This window comes from Lepidothrix coronata, unplaced genomic scaffold, assembly GCF_001604755.1.
Source record: "Lepidothrix coronata isolate B3197 unplaced genomic scaffold, Lepidothrix_coronata-1.0 Scaffold45, whole genome shotgun sequence".
Classification (NCBI taxonomy): Eukaryota; Metazoa; Chordata; class Aves; order Passeriformes; family Pipridae; genus Lepidothrix; species Lepidothrix coronata.
Window position 1 is genome coordinate 431,420 of NW_016690225.1, and position 16,405 is coordinate 447,824.

The following is a 16,405-nucleotide window of genomic DNA, read 5'->3' on the forward strand; positions in this document are numbered from 1 at the left end:
TTCTCTGTCCCCAGTAGGTGACCCCAATGTGTCAATATTTGGAATGATTAACATGTAAACACAGCCATACCAAGTTATGTCATGCAATAGGACATTCATTCTCACTGTTGAACTGATTGTTCAATTTCTTTTTTCCCTGAGCCTTAAGTTGTCTGGAAACAAACCATGAAGCTAAGAGGAGGTAGGATTCTGGACTCTTGACAAAGCTGTCTTGCTCAGTCTTGCCTCTGGGTCTTTTTCTTCATCATGTGGTATGTATTTTTCCAGGTATTTTATTAATGGTTTTGTACCTTCACTGTTACTACAAAAATCTCACCCCATGCTGTCATGTGCCATTTGTATGCTGTTTTTGAAGATAAATCGATTAATACAGGTAAAAATAATAAACCAGTTGGGGAACACAACTGCATGCAGTTAAGACACATACAGTGGGCGAAGTTGCGAATGCCCCGTCTCTGGAAATGTTCAAGGGCAAGTTGGACGGGGCTTGGAGCAACCTGGTCTGTCGGAAGGCGTTCCTGCCCACGGCGGGGGGTCGGAACTGGATGGTCTTTGGGGTCCCTCCCGCCCCAGCCCGCCCGTCCCTCACGGCGGGGCCCCCAGCGCCGCCTGGCGGCGGCCGCGAAGCGCTCGGGCGGATTGGGGCCGCTGGGGGCCGCTGTGGCCGCTGCCTGAGGGGACCGGCGCGGTACCTGCGGGCGGCCCCAGCCCCGAGCGCCGCCCGCTCCCGTCCGCCGCCACCCGGAGCTTGGGAAGCGCGCCCAACAGGCGGTCCAGCTCCGCGTTTGCCCGTTTCGGCTGCCAAGGGAGAGGTTTATCCACACAATCAAAGTAAACAGGGAAAGTTCAACCGGATCGTGTTTCAGCCCCCCCCCCCTCCCCCCACCAGCACGCCCCGAGGGGCTCCGCGGGCAGGGCGGTCGCGAGTGTGTGTTCTGGGGAGGGGTCGCGCAGGACTGGACTTAGCGCTCGCCGCTTGCTTGTCACCTCTGCCGAGGTGCCGGCGGCTGCGGGAGCGGACAGGGCGCTCCCGCCGGTGGCAGTGCCTTCGTTCTCCTCCTCCTCCCCCGGCCCCGCTGGGAGCGCTTCCAAGCAGCGCCGCGCCGGGAGCCCAGGAAGCCGCCTCGCCACCCGGGACCGCCCGTGCCAAGAATGGGCGAGAGAGACGGCACGCCTGTTCACTCCTTCCACTCAGCTCCGCTCCAGCCGCCTCTCCGCGGGCTTCCCGGCCGGCGCGAGCAGAAATAGCCTTCCCCTTCTCCGGCAGCTCGCCCCCGCCCCAACACCTCCCCTTCCCCGCCGCAGCCGGGCCTGGAGTTCCCGGTAAACAGGAGGCTTCCCCGCCCGCCCCCCGCGGGGCTGCGGCCGCGGGCCGGGGACCTGCCTGACGGGAGCTGCGCCAGGAACATCAATATTTCAGAGGCTCCTCAGCGCGTTTCTAATTAAAGGCTCGGGCGATGCGCCCCCCCCCGTCCCCATCTTCCCGCCGCCGCCCCCTCCCACTCCACACACACACTTGGGACCGTCTCCTTACGTCGGAGAGAGGCGAAGGAGTGACTGAGCCCTGCTCGGGAGAACCGAGCAGGGGGAGGGACGGGGGGGACCGGGGCGGGAGGGGAGAGAGGGCGGGAAGGGGGGGCTTGTGCGAGCAGCGACGCTCCCGAGGTTGCCAAGTGGACTTTTATTGTTTTCCACCCACTTCCAAGTCGATACTATCTGCCGTCTCATGTCCATCCTATAGCCTATATAAGCGGCTGCGCTGGGGCTGGCGGCGATGGAGTAGTTTGTGGATACAACGGGAGTGCAGGGACGGGAGGGGGGCGGGCGGGCCAGCCGCGGAATACTTGGACTCCCCACCACTCGCGGGCTGCTGCCGTCCGGGGAGCGGCTCCCAGGGGGAAGACACCTCGGCTTCTGGGACGGAGAGACAGGTAAAGCGGCCGGGGAGGGCCAGCAATCTCCTTCCCCTCCGTTTCCCTCCCCACGCCCGCACCCCTCCCGCTCCGCGGGGCCGAAGCGCTGCGTACGGCGGGGCCGGTGACAGCCCGCGGGCGGGAGCGGCCCCGCCGCACCCCGCCGGAGTTGGCGGGGCAGAGCCGCCGCGCGGAGTGCGGGGCGGTGTGTGCGCGGGGCGCTCAGCCGTCCGAAGGAGAGCGGCTCCGGGGATGCCGCTGGCCGCCGCTCCGGGCTGCTCCCCGCGGCCGCCCGCGTTCCTTCCCCCAGCCAGGAAAAGGGACAGAGAAAGGGGAGGCTGGCGCTGCCGCTCCCTGCGCCTGGACGGCTGCCCCCCAGCCGCGCACCGCCTGTCCCGCCGCTCCTGCCCGCAGCCCGGGCGCCGAGCCCCGCAGCGAGGGTGGGGACCCGCTCGGTGCGCAGCTGCCGCGGCTCTCCGGCACAAACTTCGGGGAAAGTTGTGGCCCCTCGCCCGCGCTGCTCCGCTCCGTGGCCGCGGGCGGGGCGGGGAGAGGCGGGGCGGAACGCCGATCTGCGGCGCGGGGCGAGGGGTCCTGCCGGGCACCCCAGCCCGTCCTCGCTACGAGGCTGTGCACCCGCCCTCCCGCGGGGCTCGGCTCCGGGAGGCCGGGCGGGCGCTGGGGCGGCTCTGCCCTCGGGGCGGGCTCTGCGGGCAGCGAGGGCAGCAGCGGACCCTCCGCCCTGCTCCGCCCCGCCAGCCCCCCGCCGTCAGGCGTGGAGCTGTCGGAGCGGTCTGCGCCCCTGCCTTGTGTAACCTGCGGAGTGGTCTCCGCTCTCTCCTCCTGTAATGTTTCCTGTTTCATCCCCACGACTCTCCCCACCTTCGACCCACCCCCCCGATTTTCTCTTCCAGTGAAACAGGAGGCCTCCCACAGCAGCAGATCCTTCCTCTTCATCCCCTCGTGCACTCTTCAGGTCGGACTGCAATGAGTGGACTGAGGTCTCCTGGGCTGCTGGGGCTGGTACTGTTAATGCTCTCAGCAGGATATTGCAAAGAGAAAACTGACTCCACAGATTTGAAGGACAAGCAAAGTCTCTTAAATCTGATCATGGAGATCATTCAGGAACTGAAGAGGTACCACCTGGAGAAGGAAAGTGGGGTGCAGTACTTCTCCAAGCATGACTATAACTTGGATCGAAGGGAAGTGGCTGACTACGGAGGATACCAGGATGAGCAGAGAGTTGGTAAGTCACAGTCCATGACATAGGAGATCTTTTTCTCTAGAGTGCCTTAGTGAATGAGACAGCACATCAGGTTACTAATTTTATATCAAGAATTCACCACTCAGAATACTGCAGGTTCCCCTTGGTATCAGAAACAGACACAGGTGGCAAATTCAGAATAGAAAACCTCCAGTCACATCTCAGAGTCTTTTACGCTCTGGATAATGTACTCAACTGAAAGTCCAACTTCCTGTGGCTTTGAACAAAACCTTTTAATAAGGGAAAAGACTGAAATGAGATGAGCTCAAAGAAACAAGGGATGAAAACGCTCTTTTTCCTGGAAGGTTACCACTTATTATAATGTGCTTGGTTTAAGTGTTTCTTGGAAATGACCCTAGCAAGAATTCCCCTGCAGGACTATAGTATGTCCTTAAAGACTCCACGTCTAGAAGTCTTTCCTGAAGCTCAGCTTCATTGAACTTTTCGCCCTGCTTGTTTGTTCCTTTTGTACTCCAGAGGTAGCACCTTTAAAATACTAGGGAACTGAACCAGTACTCCTCTGCCACTGTAGAGGCTGTGACCAATCTGGGAAACTCCTGCAGTCATACTTCTGTTCATTTAAATGACTCTTCTCTAACCTCCAGTGAAAGCCCAGGTTGGTTTGTAAGATGTTCAGGTTGCATGAGCAGTCCAGAAGTAGTCATAGCAGTCACACAGTGACGGATAGTTACTGTTCAGTTCCATGATGTTCCTCTGTGCATCCAGTTGAAAATTGATTTGGCTTCTCCTGCTGCCATGTCTAATTTACTGTTCCCTGTCACTCCCAAGCCCCTACAGCATTACTGCTGCTCATCTTACTCCTCCTACTGAAAGTGACTGAGTATTTTCCAGCAAATGCCTACTCACCTTTTCCCAACGTGGCTTTCATTTTGTTTGTGTGCTATTTATTTTGTCTTTATTGATCTCATAAAACTTCATTGTAGCTTTTCTTCATTCTCATTCATATTCAAATATCCTTGTGATTTGCATTTATTGGTGGTTGTCATGAAAATGTTGCTTCTCTATCTGGATGATTAATGAATGTACAAAGGAAGACAATTTTGTTCCGCTTAAGATCATCACAGGGAGAACATTTTGTTTTATAAATGTTAAAAAGTCAAAGAGGCCAGACTAAGCAGGGAACCCTGATCTGCACAACTCTAAATCTCACCTTGGAACATGGGCATAGTTTTTGGTCACCCTACATCAGCATATTGGTGTGAAACATCTGGCTTGTGCTGAACAATTAATCTATTTGATTAATAAACCTGCTTCGGAGCAGATTAGTTGGTAGTGTTGTTACTGACTCCTAAGCAGGATTTTTCATTCTGTTATTATAATGGAGTTATTCCCAGCAACTCTGAAAAGGAACTACTAGTTAAGAGTCTTTCATTTCAGTTTTGGCATCACTTTCCCAGTAAGTTGGTCCCATGGGAAATTTCTGAGTGAAGCATGTGTGTTTTTAATGCTCTTCTTGACATAATTAGGTCAAATAGGATAAGGTCAATTTTACTTACACTGACTGAAGTTAGAAGTAAATGAAGAATGACTTTCGAGAAGTGTCTAACCTTACAAGTGAATCAGATCTGGATGGAAATGCTCTCTCACTTTATATCTGATAAGAGGTGCCAGGGGAGTGAAAAAGGCTGCTCAGGCATTTATGGTCAAATAAATAAAGCACCATGTAGTGTATCATACACAATCAGCACTAAGCTATCAGCATAGAGTTTGTAACGGAAAGCAATCAAAGATAGCTGTAAATCAGGAAGTCACAAGTGAGGGTTAGGGCTAAAATGGATTTCAGTAAACCAGTTTCATTTTGCCATCTGCTGAACAGAAAACGCAAGGCGGTAAACCACAAACACAGGGAGCCAGAAGAGAGCAATTTGCTTGGAATCATTTCCTGTGAATTTTATTTACTGCTAAAGGGGAAGGAAAAAAAAGATTCCTGTAAGTAGATCAATCCAGTTCCATGATTACAGCAGAAGAGTGCTTGTACAAACATACCTGTGGTAGAATAGTGGACACATTTGCATAAGAGAATTAGAAGACACAACCCCAAACTTGAGTTTACCTTTGGATCCTTACCACTAGTGTAATACACTATTTCTGAGCAACCATGAACTAAAATTTCTTGAAGAATTTAAATCTAGGTCAACTTGATAATATAATTCATAGAGAGCTAAAATCTGACTCTTAGTTAATAACCATCATCATTAATGACCACACATCTAACAGACATTGTTTCATCATCACCATGTGTTTCATAGAGCATTTTACAGGGGTTTCTATGTAAAACAAGTGCTTGAAATGTGGCCTACTGCATGCAAAGGGCTTTTGACCTCTGTGTACCTGTCAAGACATAGTGGTGATGTTTGCTGGACAGAATATTCCCTGCCCCCATACTATGCTTGGCAAGCAGAGTTCCAGTGCAGCAGAATGACTGTTCTTTTTTCTGTCCAACAGAAATAGTTCCTAGAGATCTGAGGATGAAAGAAAAGTTCTTAAAGCATTTAACAGGTATGTTTTAATTTTGCATTGGTATCCATCATTTCAAGTACATACTGTAAGCTGCACTACTCTTTCTGTGACCTGTGCTAATTCATAACTTATTATTTCTTTATATTTCAGGTCCACTCTACTTTAGCCCAAAATGTAGTAAACATTTTCATCGGCTTTATCACAATACAAGGGACTGCACCATCCCAGCATGTAAGTGACAAAACGAGAAACGTCCCTAAAAAAAAAGGAAACTCAAATTTAATAGTGATACAATGTCAGAACTCATTCCTTGCAATGAAGAGTTTTGAGTGCTCTAAAATATACTGAGTATTCTTTACAGTATTACAGTACAGCATCAGCATTACAGAGAGGAAAATGGAAACAAAACCTTTTCACTGAAAATACATTGTGTACAATGGCTGTAAACACTGTGTCCTTAGGTACTGAAGTATATGTGTCCTGGGTTCCAAATCAAGTGTTTGCTTTTCACAGGAACATGACTCCTCTCAGAAACATCTCATATTTACTTTCTAGTGCTGCAAATTCAATATAGGATCAGAAATCCAGGTGGGATTATTTCCTTTTCATTGATTATTTATCTAGAACATATTTTATAGATATTTTCTATTTTGACTATTCAGCTACCAATCTATCAGTGATGTTGACAATGAATCTTTGCAACACTTGTGTTCCGTGAATTACAAAAATATAATTTCCTAAGGCTTAGGAAAAAAAAAAGTGCTGATGGACACAAATAAGAAAATGCAGTTGATGATATCTCTTCACTGTTGGCAGCCCAGAGACAATCAAATCAAACACTGACATTTATCAGTCAGTAGATGTGACTCTAGATTCATACTGAGGTGGACCTGTTGAGTAAGCAGATGCTATTTTAGTACTGCCTTTTCAGAATGGAAGCACACTTTATTTTACTTGTCTGAGGTCAACCAGTTGGGTCAGTAGCAGAGCTGGGAATAGAAACAAGAGTTACAGATTCCAAGTTTCAAGTATTAATAAATATTTTAGCCCAATATACTTTAAAGGCATATTTGGTAAGAATTGTGGACTTTTCCCCTCTTTGTAAGGCTTCAGATTAGGAATGCCTTGGAAAGATAGGGATTTATAGATGATAGCTAGCCAGATCACATTCTGTTTATATGGGTGGAGATATAAGTTGTTCATAACTTGTCTGTTTTGAACAAGCAAATGGTTATATTACCTTTTTCATAAGGATCACAATACAAACATCATTTGGCTCAGCACAGCTCCAAGCTGTGAAGCTATAAACTACTTGGTCATAAAGTCTAAATTAGCCTTTTCCTTCTGACAAGTGACATACCCACCAATATCATGTCTGGATAATGGAGGATAATTTGTATGAATGGCAATTATAGCATAACTATGCTGTGAGTTAGAGATTGTTAACATTGCATCTCTAGGAAACATTAGATGTAGTTACTCATTAGTGAAATAATGCCTAACGAAAATCAACATCAGTTACTGGACTGGGCTGACTAGCATCTTTTGAAGTAACTTTCTTCTAGGAAAATGACATAGACAGCCTACTTTAATTCTTCATGCACAGAATGATGTTACTTTTTGATAATATCCTGACTTCAAATAATGCTGTTCATTCTGTGTAGAAATTCAAAGGCTAAACAACAAAGAAATTAAAAGCATCTATGAGGCTGCAACATGGTGGTAGCCAGTACAAAAGAATTTTGTTGGCATACTTTCTAGTACTTTGTACACTGTAATAGCACTGACACCTGGAAAGTAGTTTACTTTTCTGTCTGTCCATAACCAGCTTTCACAATACTTGCTTTCAGTTTGTCATGTTAATGGAGAAAAAACCCTTTTGATTATTTTTTTAGTTTTGCATTGGTTCTGTCCCTTATTACAAATGCATCAAAAAGAAGAAGGTACCTAAAATATGAACAACTAACAATAGGACTACTATGGAAAAAACATTTTACTAGTTTTAAGATGAAACGTGATACAGTTATGAATGTTTGTGATGTGGTCACATACTTGGGCTGGACTTAACATTCCTATGACTCGATGTTATTTGTCTAATTTGAAGAAAATCTATTGGAGAATGGCATTACTTAAGTTGATAGCCTTGTTTGTTGAGGGCTGGATTTCAAAGGTGGATGAGCACAACTTACTCTTCCTCTAGTATGGAGATACTACAGTCACATGTTTAGATCCTGCATGTAAGCACAGACACAGATATATAAATTTTCATCCATACAAACACTTGGAGAGCCTCCAAGCACATTCATGCTATTTATTTACAGATGGAACATAAGCAAAAGTCAGTTGCACGGTTAATGTGCTATTAGACATGGCTTTCAGTTACACAGTTTTTACACACTGCATTTCTAAGTCTAAGGAGTTGACTTTTATTCTGTTGCCAACCAAGGTATTCATTAAACTTTATTACAATACTAATTTGACACTGATATCAATGTTGATTTTTAAAAGCAAAATTGGTTACTTTGGTAATCTATTTATGCTCTTTTTTCATGACAGACTATAAAAGATGTGCCAGGCTTCTTACTCGGTTGGCAGTAAGCCCAATGTGCATGGAAGGATAAAGGTAAGCTTTTTCTTAGCAGTAATGACATTTCACTGCACAGCAAAGCAGAGGATGTTGTGCTTCATACATGAGAATTTATGGGCATATAATAACAACTGTCCTTTAGCTAAGGTATTCTCCTCTGTCACAACTTAAAGTAACTGGCTTAATCTGGCAAATTTTGGCATCAAGGAAAGGGTACCCCCTGCTGGAAGTCATTACATAAAAGTCCATGTGCATCATCTGTGAATTATTTATAGCAGCATACAGTTAGCAGATAGTGATTTGTTGTTACAGAACAAAACTCTACAGCTGTGGCTTATTTTTCAAGAGTTGACTCAGAACACAATTGCCTGTATCAGGAGCAGCAGCCACCCTTTTATGTGTGCAGCTGTACATCTATGGTGTACTCTTCAGTCTGAGTTAATATATACATAGCTATACACATGAAAGCTTTATAAACGTAGATAGGCTGCAGGTGCTTTTATAGTAATTCAATTAAAATGTATTATTAGTAGCATTGATAAACTAACTTCAAGCTACTCGGATTTCCTGGGATTTCATTGTGTTCACCTCTCATGTCTCTGGGTTAATTCCCTCCTTTTTTGCCTACATCTACCTCTACTTCCCACAAATACTTGGGAAATTTCATCATGCACCAAAATAAAAAGCCAACCAACTGACCTATTTTTAGGAAACTGTCACAAAAGAATACAAAAGGACTAAGTCACATTCTGTCCTCAACCTTTACCTGAGACAAAAATGTGACCTCAGACTAATGACCATATGGACTTGTCAGTAACGAATGCTGTCAAACCAAGATATTTTAACTCTATGGTGGAGAGAATCAGTGAGAAAAAATAATAATTATTAAGCATTTTAGTTTATTTTTTTAAAGCATTGACATTGTTTTGCATGGCATTCTCAGAAGGAAGCTAGGGAAATGTAATCAAGATAAATGTAAAAATGACTGGAAAAAGATACACAAGTAGGTTATTAGTGTTTCACTGTCAAAACTGGAAAAATGTATTAAGCAGTGTCTCACAGCTTCATTATGGGTGTGATATTGTTCAATACTTTCATTAATAACTTGGGTGATAGAATACTATATTTAAGGATTAGAGTAGTGTAGGAGAAGCAACCATGATACAGTACAATCTTGAAATTAAAAATAATCTTAGAAAATAAGCTGAATAGTTTAAAACAAGGATAAAATTTAAAGAGCAGAATTATGACGTCAGGTAGGAGTATTTAGCTTCAGAATTACCAGAATGCCAGAATCCATGGCATTTTGTGAATAGACAGATAGTTTTGTCAAAAACATAGGGGTTGTACTGGATCACAAACTAAACAAGTCAACCATGTCACACTTGAAAAAAGTCAAACAACATACTGGAATTTATAAATAAAATAATTGTTTATGAAACATCTGAAATAATCACTGTTTCTGGAATACTGTATTTAATTAAGGGCACCACACTTGAAGACATATGGGTGCTTCTTAAAAGAGTCCAAAGAAGAGCAGTGTGGATTACCAAAGGCCTAGAAAAAGTTTAAGAGAACAGTTAAAGGAATTGAGATTATTTAGTCTAAAGAAAAGATGACTGCAGGAAAACATCATGGAGCTATTCCATTTCATAAAAGGTTGCTACTAGCCATCCTCTCTATCCAGTGTGGATAAATGCGATATAATTTGTTTAACTTTGCAAATAGGTCAATATTATTACCAATAAGCGGATACATCAGAGTAGGAAATTCTTTTCTCCCTTTCTTTAGAAAGTTTTATCTGTATCTTAACATCCTGTCATGTAAACATAAACTTGTAATATGAAGGAACAGGAACTAAAGTAATTCACATCTCAAGCTGGGAGTCTATTTAAAATTGTCCATCTCTCAAAAAACACCTTTGCTCAACTAACAGGCATGTTGCAATGTCAATAGCAACTCCACTTCTGTTATTCTCCACACAGACACAGATCAGTAGTGGTAGAATTGTTAAGCAACCTCTGTTAGTAGAAAGACAGACTATTCTCTACCACATATGCTTTGAGATTCATAAATGTCTCCATAAGATTAATCATCTTTTCTCCTCAAAGCTTTTCTACTGCATCAGTTCAATTTGTGTGAAGCAAATTAGGTTTCCTGTTTTGCTCATTATCTGATTTTCATTTCATTGGAGGCTTTTAAGTGGGCTGGGCTACAGATGGACTATTACCCTGGCAAACTGGTAGTTTTGGTGGATTTTTCAGATCTGTGGACATCTATCCATGTTTAGAGATCAAGTTAAAGGAAAAAAAAATAGATTTGTTTTCCTTTCTACACTAAATGCATTTTGGACTATCACAGCTTTAAAGCACACAAGACATTGAAACTCTGAGCTAAGATCAAACAAGAAAATAAGATGTGAGAACAGGAATTGGACATCTGTGACTGTCACAACACATACCTGAGTGGGCCCATGTGTGTGTTTGTAGTACAACATGTCTTATGGAGCCTTCACTTTTTCTCATTTACCCTACACATCTGTAACTGGGCTCCATCTTCTCTTGTTTTTTAGTGTACGTTCCCATTCTTGCCTGTCCCACAGATAGGAGCAATGCAGGGACCCAGTAACAGCCCTTCAAATTGTTGAGATTGCCTGAGTGAAGCCAGAGCAACAGATTTATATTACCACATCACTCAGTAGTCCTTTTTTTTTTTTCCAATCAGCAACCCAGGCCATATTCCTTGGCTGCCACCAGCATAATTTCTGATTAATTTTATTCTGTAACCCCTTCTTGTGGTCAACACAGCTATGCTAAGTCCTGTCCTTGATGCTGTTTTGTGTTCTGTTATTCAGTCAGCTTCCTAGGATTTCCCATATTCCATGGTTGCTTTGCTCCACCCTATGCAGATACATCCCACAACTGTAATGTTGTCCATATCTGCAGTAGGTAAGAAATGTCAGGAACAAAATTCCTGAAGTCTTCACCTAAATAAAGTTCCCAATTCAGATCTTGAGTATTTCCTGTGACAGACGATGACTCTGAAAATCTGTCCCCTTTGACAGCATCTGTCACAGCCACTTTGGCTACAGTCATACAGATTTTACTGCTTTTGTTTGAAAACTGCAGGTGTTACTGTTGGTGCCCTCCCTTTTCCATTAGCTGTTCTTTAAGTGTTTGCTAGAGCCCAATACTGATCTCATAATATATGTTGAAAACCTCCTTGTACCGTGAGTACTAGTTCAAAAACTAAAGACTGCATTAATCACATATTATTACATCCTTCTGTTTTGAAGATTTCTTCTAATTTCTATACAGACAAGTTTTATGGGGTTTTTTACCTTTTTTAAAGTGTCTACAGTTATTTCAAATAAACAAAGTAAAACTAATGACAAACACTTTTGCACTAATAAATACAAGACTGGTGTAAGTAGTAGGAATCTCGGGCTAAGCAGAGAAAGTGAAGTTTTACATACTATAAAAAGGGTATGAAAAAATCTATTAGTTGCTTCCTTAAGAAGCAGATACAAAAAATTAATATTTGTACATACAAAGGTCTAACATTCTTTATAAAATTCCTAATAAGCTAAAGCCCACTGATAACTGAAATTTCCTTTGGAACTCAGAAAAATCTGTGTAAACTCCTCAAGATGCATTGTCCATACTAGTAATGTATATGAAAAATGCTGAAAATACAAGTTAAAGTTAGAAACTTCATATACATGAAAACTAGAGTACCCCACTGAATATCCCATTCCTACACACCATTTTTCAAACTGTTCTTAAACCAAGTTAACATTTGGGTACTTAAATTTGGCTTCAAGTGTTTTGTTACAATGGAAACAACAGATTGCTTTCTCTCTTACACTGTTTCTTATTCAGAGTAACATCGAGTGCATTCAAGAAATGTAACATGCTTTCACAGAAGTGAAGGCGAAATTAAGATGAGGGAGTTGCGTATTATTCAGTGAAGGCAGACCCTCTTTTTCTAGAATGTACAGCTCGATCCATCACATACAGCTTCTCAGGGCATGTTCAGTCACCTCTGTGTCTGGCGCCAGGAAGTAGTTTCCAAGGTAACTAACTGAAGACTTTTATCAGAACTACTGCTTTGCATTAAATAGGCAGCCAGTGTAAGTTACTAGTGTGGCATAGTCCAACTTTATTAAGCAGCAATTTGTAGTTTTGCTTACTATGGGATGTCTGTGGCTAACACCAGATGGAACATTGGAAGCTTTATCGTCTTCAGTGCATGGATCTCTCTGATTACATCACAGACTTCCACCTGGGTGTGCACACTTCGGGAAAGAATTTTTTGATGTAAGCACATGGAAGTTCTGCTACAAAATCCTACTGGCACAGTATTTTAAGATTTGTATTGATCTTGAAACCACTAAACTCTTCTCATACAGATTAGCTTTTTCTTACAGAGTTTATAATCATGCACAGATAATAACCAGAAACAAATCTGGAAAACTGTAATATGCCTTTACACTAGCTTTCATTTGTGCTTTTAAAAATTGGAACAATTGCATGGTTTGGTTGGTTGGTTTGGCTGGGGGCTTTTGTGTTTATTTTTCCTTGCATTAGCAAAGGAGAACTAAAAATTGAGTTAAAGAGGGGAAAGGAATTGTTACCTATGTTCTCAACCGAGGCTGTAGTCAAATCATGTTCAGGAACTCCACTAAGACTACCTATCACTCTTCAGCTAAATTCCAGTCTAATTTTCCTAGACTAATCCATATGATATGAAATAAAAATTTAAAAAAAGTACAGCAGATTTATCAATGCTAAAAATCTGAGGCCTTTTCAAGGGTCTCTGAAAATGCCAGGGGTTTAGAAAACTGTAAGTTACCTGAGCACTGGGAATCTAAGATCCAGAGCTTTTGATCAGATACCCATACAAAGGCAGGTCTGTATAAGCATCCTATCCATTGTTTTTCACCCTCAGTGAGCTGCATATTCCCACTAGTAATGAAAAAATTATTTAATACATTTTCAGTGTTTAACTTGTCAGTTGTACCACACACTGATCAAACCAAAAGCATGTTAATTTCTTTTAAACATCACTTTTAAACATCACAGCCTAACTAGAGTACAGGAGGACCTGTACATACAGAAAATAAGCTAGATGACAGTGCAAGACAAGAAAAATTTACATCAGCTTCCACTGATGGGAAAAAAAAAAGTCATTGTCCTATCTGCAAAGCCAGAGAAAACCCATAAATTACATTAAGCTGTTCTGTAACATTATTACATTTCCTAACAGCTTTCAAAAATTGCAAAACTAAATGTTTAAATACTACTAACAAGTATTTCTGTATGCACCAATAGCTTGATTTCCAATGGATTATGTCAAGTCCAACTGACTTTGCATCCAAATGATTCTATTATGAATTATACTTAAGCAGTAGAATATGTAGAGAAACTCAGAGTATCAGAGACTTCGCACTGATCATGGGAAGGAGAGTTACCTACGTTCAGACAGACAATATGAAAGCTTTAACTGTGAAAAATGTCATCAGCAGAACTCTAGCATCAGAGTACCACAGGTTTTTATCTCCCACAAGGACTTTTGACAGCTGTGAGACACGCCAGCTTCAACTGAATCTGTTTGCATGTAAGAGCAATGGCTTTCGACTGTGTAGATTAAAAAGACATCATACATTTTTTACTTCTAAAAAAGAACAATAACAGGCTTAGAAGGACATGAAACTGGGTGGACAGACTTGTAGCATTCAGTGGTCATCCATCTGGAAAATCTGGTTGCAGAAAACAAACTCAGAAGTTACTGGAGAGAGGATGGGCTTCTAGATACGTATACTCAGTTACACAACATTTTCGTAGCATGGTTTAAAGGTGTGGAGGAACAGGGGTCTGAAAACCTTCACTGCTCAACCTCTGAATCAACATTTCTAGAGTATAGACAATATACATACATATGCAATGTGGAAACCTGTCATTTTGTATCAGTGATTTTGATATCAGTATCATAGAAATGGTTTTGATTTCATTCCAAGAAACTGTTCTGGGAAGAGTTACTAGAACCACCAGCAAATTGAACCAGTGCAGCTCCTGCTCAGTTTGTGCTGCCTCAGTGTTTGCATGTTCCAGGAGCTGTATTTATATGACCAAATCTCGGAAAGTTACTTCTATTTGTTTCTTGTTTATATGATTCCAAGTTTCTTCACAAATGGGGCCAATGATACATCAAATCCTTCTGAGATCCTAGCAACAACTGACTGACACCAAGGCATCTAGACAGAATTTTGCAATCTGTTAATGCTATTCCTGAGGTTTATTCAATTTTTGACTTCACAGCTGCAGTCATTAGAACAGGCCATACTTAACTATGAGCACTTTTTGAAAGGTAGAACTGGATTTTCCTAATCTGTCTACCTAAAATGAAGCACCACAAAAAGGGTCGCTTTCCAAAATTTCCGCCTCTATTAACAAAGCATTAATTTAACAGTCAGGCTGATACAAACTGAGCTAAATCAGAAATGTGCTACTGGATCTTTCAAAAGTTATTATGGAATTCTCCAGTTTTATTTATTATTTTCAGCATGATAAACACATTTTGAAACACATCTATGTGAATATAAAAATAGTGAAAGGCAATTTTCTTCTTTCTTTTAATCCACCAGATGTTATTACCATGACAAGAAACACCAAGAACCAAGAGAAGTGCCTTGGAAACCAACAGGGAAATAGAACTTACTACCTTTTAGCAAATTCCATTGTGAACAAGAGATTTATTTTTGCAGATTGACAGACTACTTCCCATAATTCTTTTAACATGCATTTTGTATGCCATCAAGTTTGCAGATTGACATTCTTTACAGTAGCATAACTGCCAGTAGTACTTAATGCTCCGTACTTAAAAACACACTTTACAATTGATGTGTAATGCTGCCAAAAATTATGTAAACACAAATATTTCACCAAGAAAATTGATGTTCTATTGCTTAATTCTAAAATTTTAAGGAATGTTTGTTTGTATATCTAGAACTACTAAAGATCTGCTCCACGGTAGTTGTGGTCACTTGACACCCTTCATGCTTATGCAATTTTTTTAAAAGTTTGGTTAAAACAGACTTGCATTGGGGTCACATTGTACCCTGGGAGTACAAACTGCATGACAAACAGGAACGTAATTCCAAGTAGACATACTTTTTGGGACAGTGGAGCATGGATTTTGTACACAAACACAAGCTGCCATTAATTTACTTTATATAATAAATGTATAAAACATTCCAGCGAACGTGCAATATGTAAATACTGTAAATAACAAGCGTAAGTAATAAAGTGTTTGGTATTAAGTTGTTCTCAGTTTGCTTTCTGTTCATTGAATCCAGGTAAACAAGCTACCCTCTGGTAGCTACTGTCATTTATTCACAGTTAAACCTCTTTCCAGTAAGAGCTTACTAGTGTAAGAAGGAAAGTTATATCCACCTCAGAGAAGTTCAGTAATCTGGACACTCTCTGTGTGTCTTCCAAGCCCACAACGCTGCTCCAATTCTCTCCAGCATTATAAGATGGAATGTTTTTTATGAATTACAGTTGGTTTAGGATTTTTTGTTTGGGGGGGGGGGCTTTTTGTTCATGTTTGGTTTTGGGGTTTTGTTTGTTTTTGTGGGTTTTGTTATTGTTGTTGGGGTTTTTTTAATAATCTGCAGTCTATTCATAGTACTGCAAGGCAATATAATCAGCAAATGTCCAGTAAATCATTTTACTATTGTAGAATTTTTAAGAAGTCAGTGAACACTTACTTGAGAAGCCTTGATACACATTTCCCTTTCTTCCTTAAATCAGATATTAAATTCAGTTAACAAAATAAAATGGCTCAAACAGGAAGAAATTTTTTATGTGCAATCTGTAGATGAACCACATGTACTTTTAACTTACACTGGCATTTAGTTTTCTTTCTATCCTCAATTTGAACCACAAAATGTAAAAACGAAACTAACATCCCTCCCCACCCTGAAAACTCTAGGAGCTGAGATTCTTGAAATGGCCACTTAAGAGCCTTCAGCATCCAGCTCTTTAGAAGAAAAGAGAAAATGGCAGAAGTACAAAATCCCATGCAAGAACGTGGCTGTGTTTAGCAGGAGAGAATTACAAGTTTTTATTTGCTTTCAGTGAACAGTAAATGTTAAAG

General features: G+C 41.9%; 1 protein-coding gene across 2 annotated transcripts; it reads left to right on the top strand.

Annotated features, from left to right (window-relative positions):
* Nucleotides 1-755: 755 nt before the first annotated feature.
* On the top strand, nucleotides 756-15,156 carry FAM150B (family with sequence similarity 150 member B). Of its 2 annotated transcripts, none has more exons than XM_017814515.1 (6): nucleotides 756-831; nucleotides 2,828-3,159; nucleotides 5,644-5,697; nucleotides 5,809-5,889; nucleotides 8,215-8,281; nucleotides 14,892-15,156. In XM_017814515.1, exons 2-5 carry the CDS (start codon nucleotides 2,901-2,903, stop codon nucleotides 8,277-8,279), a joined length of 459 nt encoding a protein of 152 aa, XP_017670004.1. In that variant the 5' UTR covers nucleotides 756-831; nucleotides 2,828-2,900; the 3' UTR covers nucleotides 8,280-8,281; nucleotides 14,892-15,156. The 2 variants fall into 2 exon arrangements, with proteins under 2 accessions (XP_017670004.1, XP_017670003.1); XM_017814514.1 differs by lacking the exon at nucleotides 756-831 and adding an exon at nucleotides 1,671-1,931.
* Nucleotides 15,157-16,405: the final 1,249 nt, after the last annotated feature.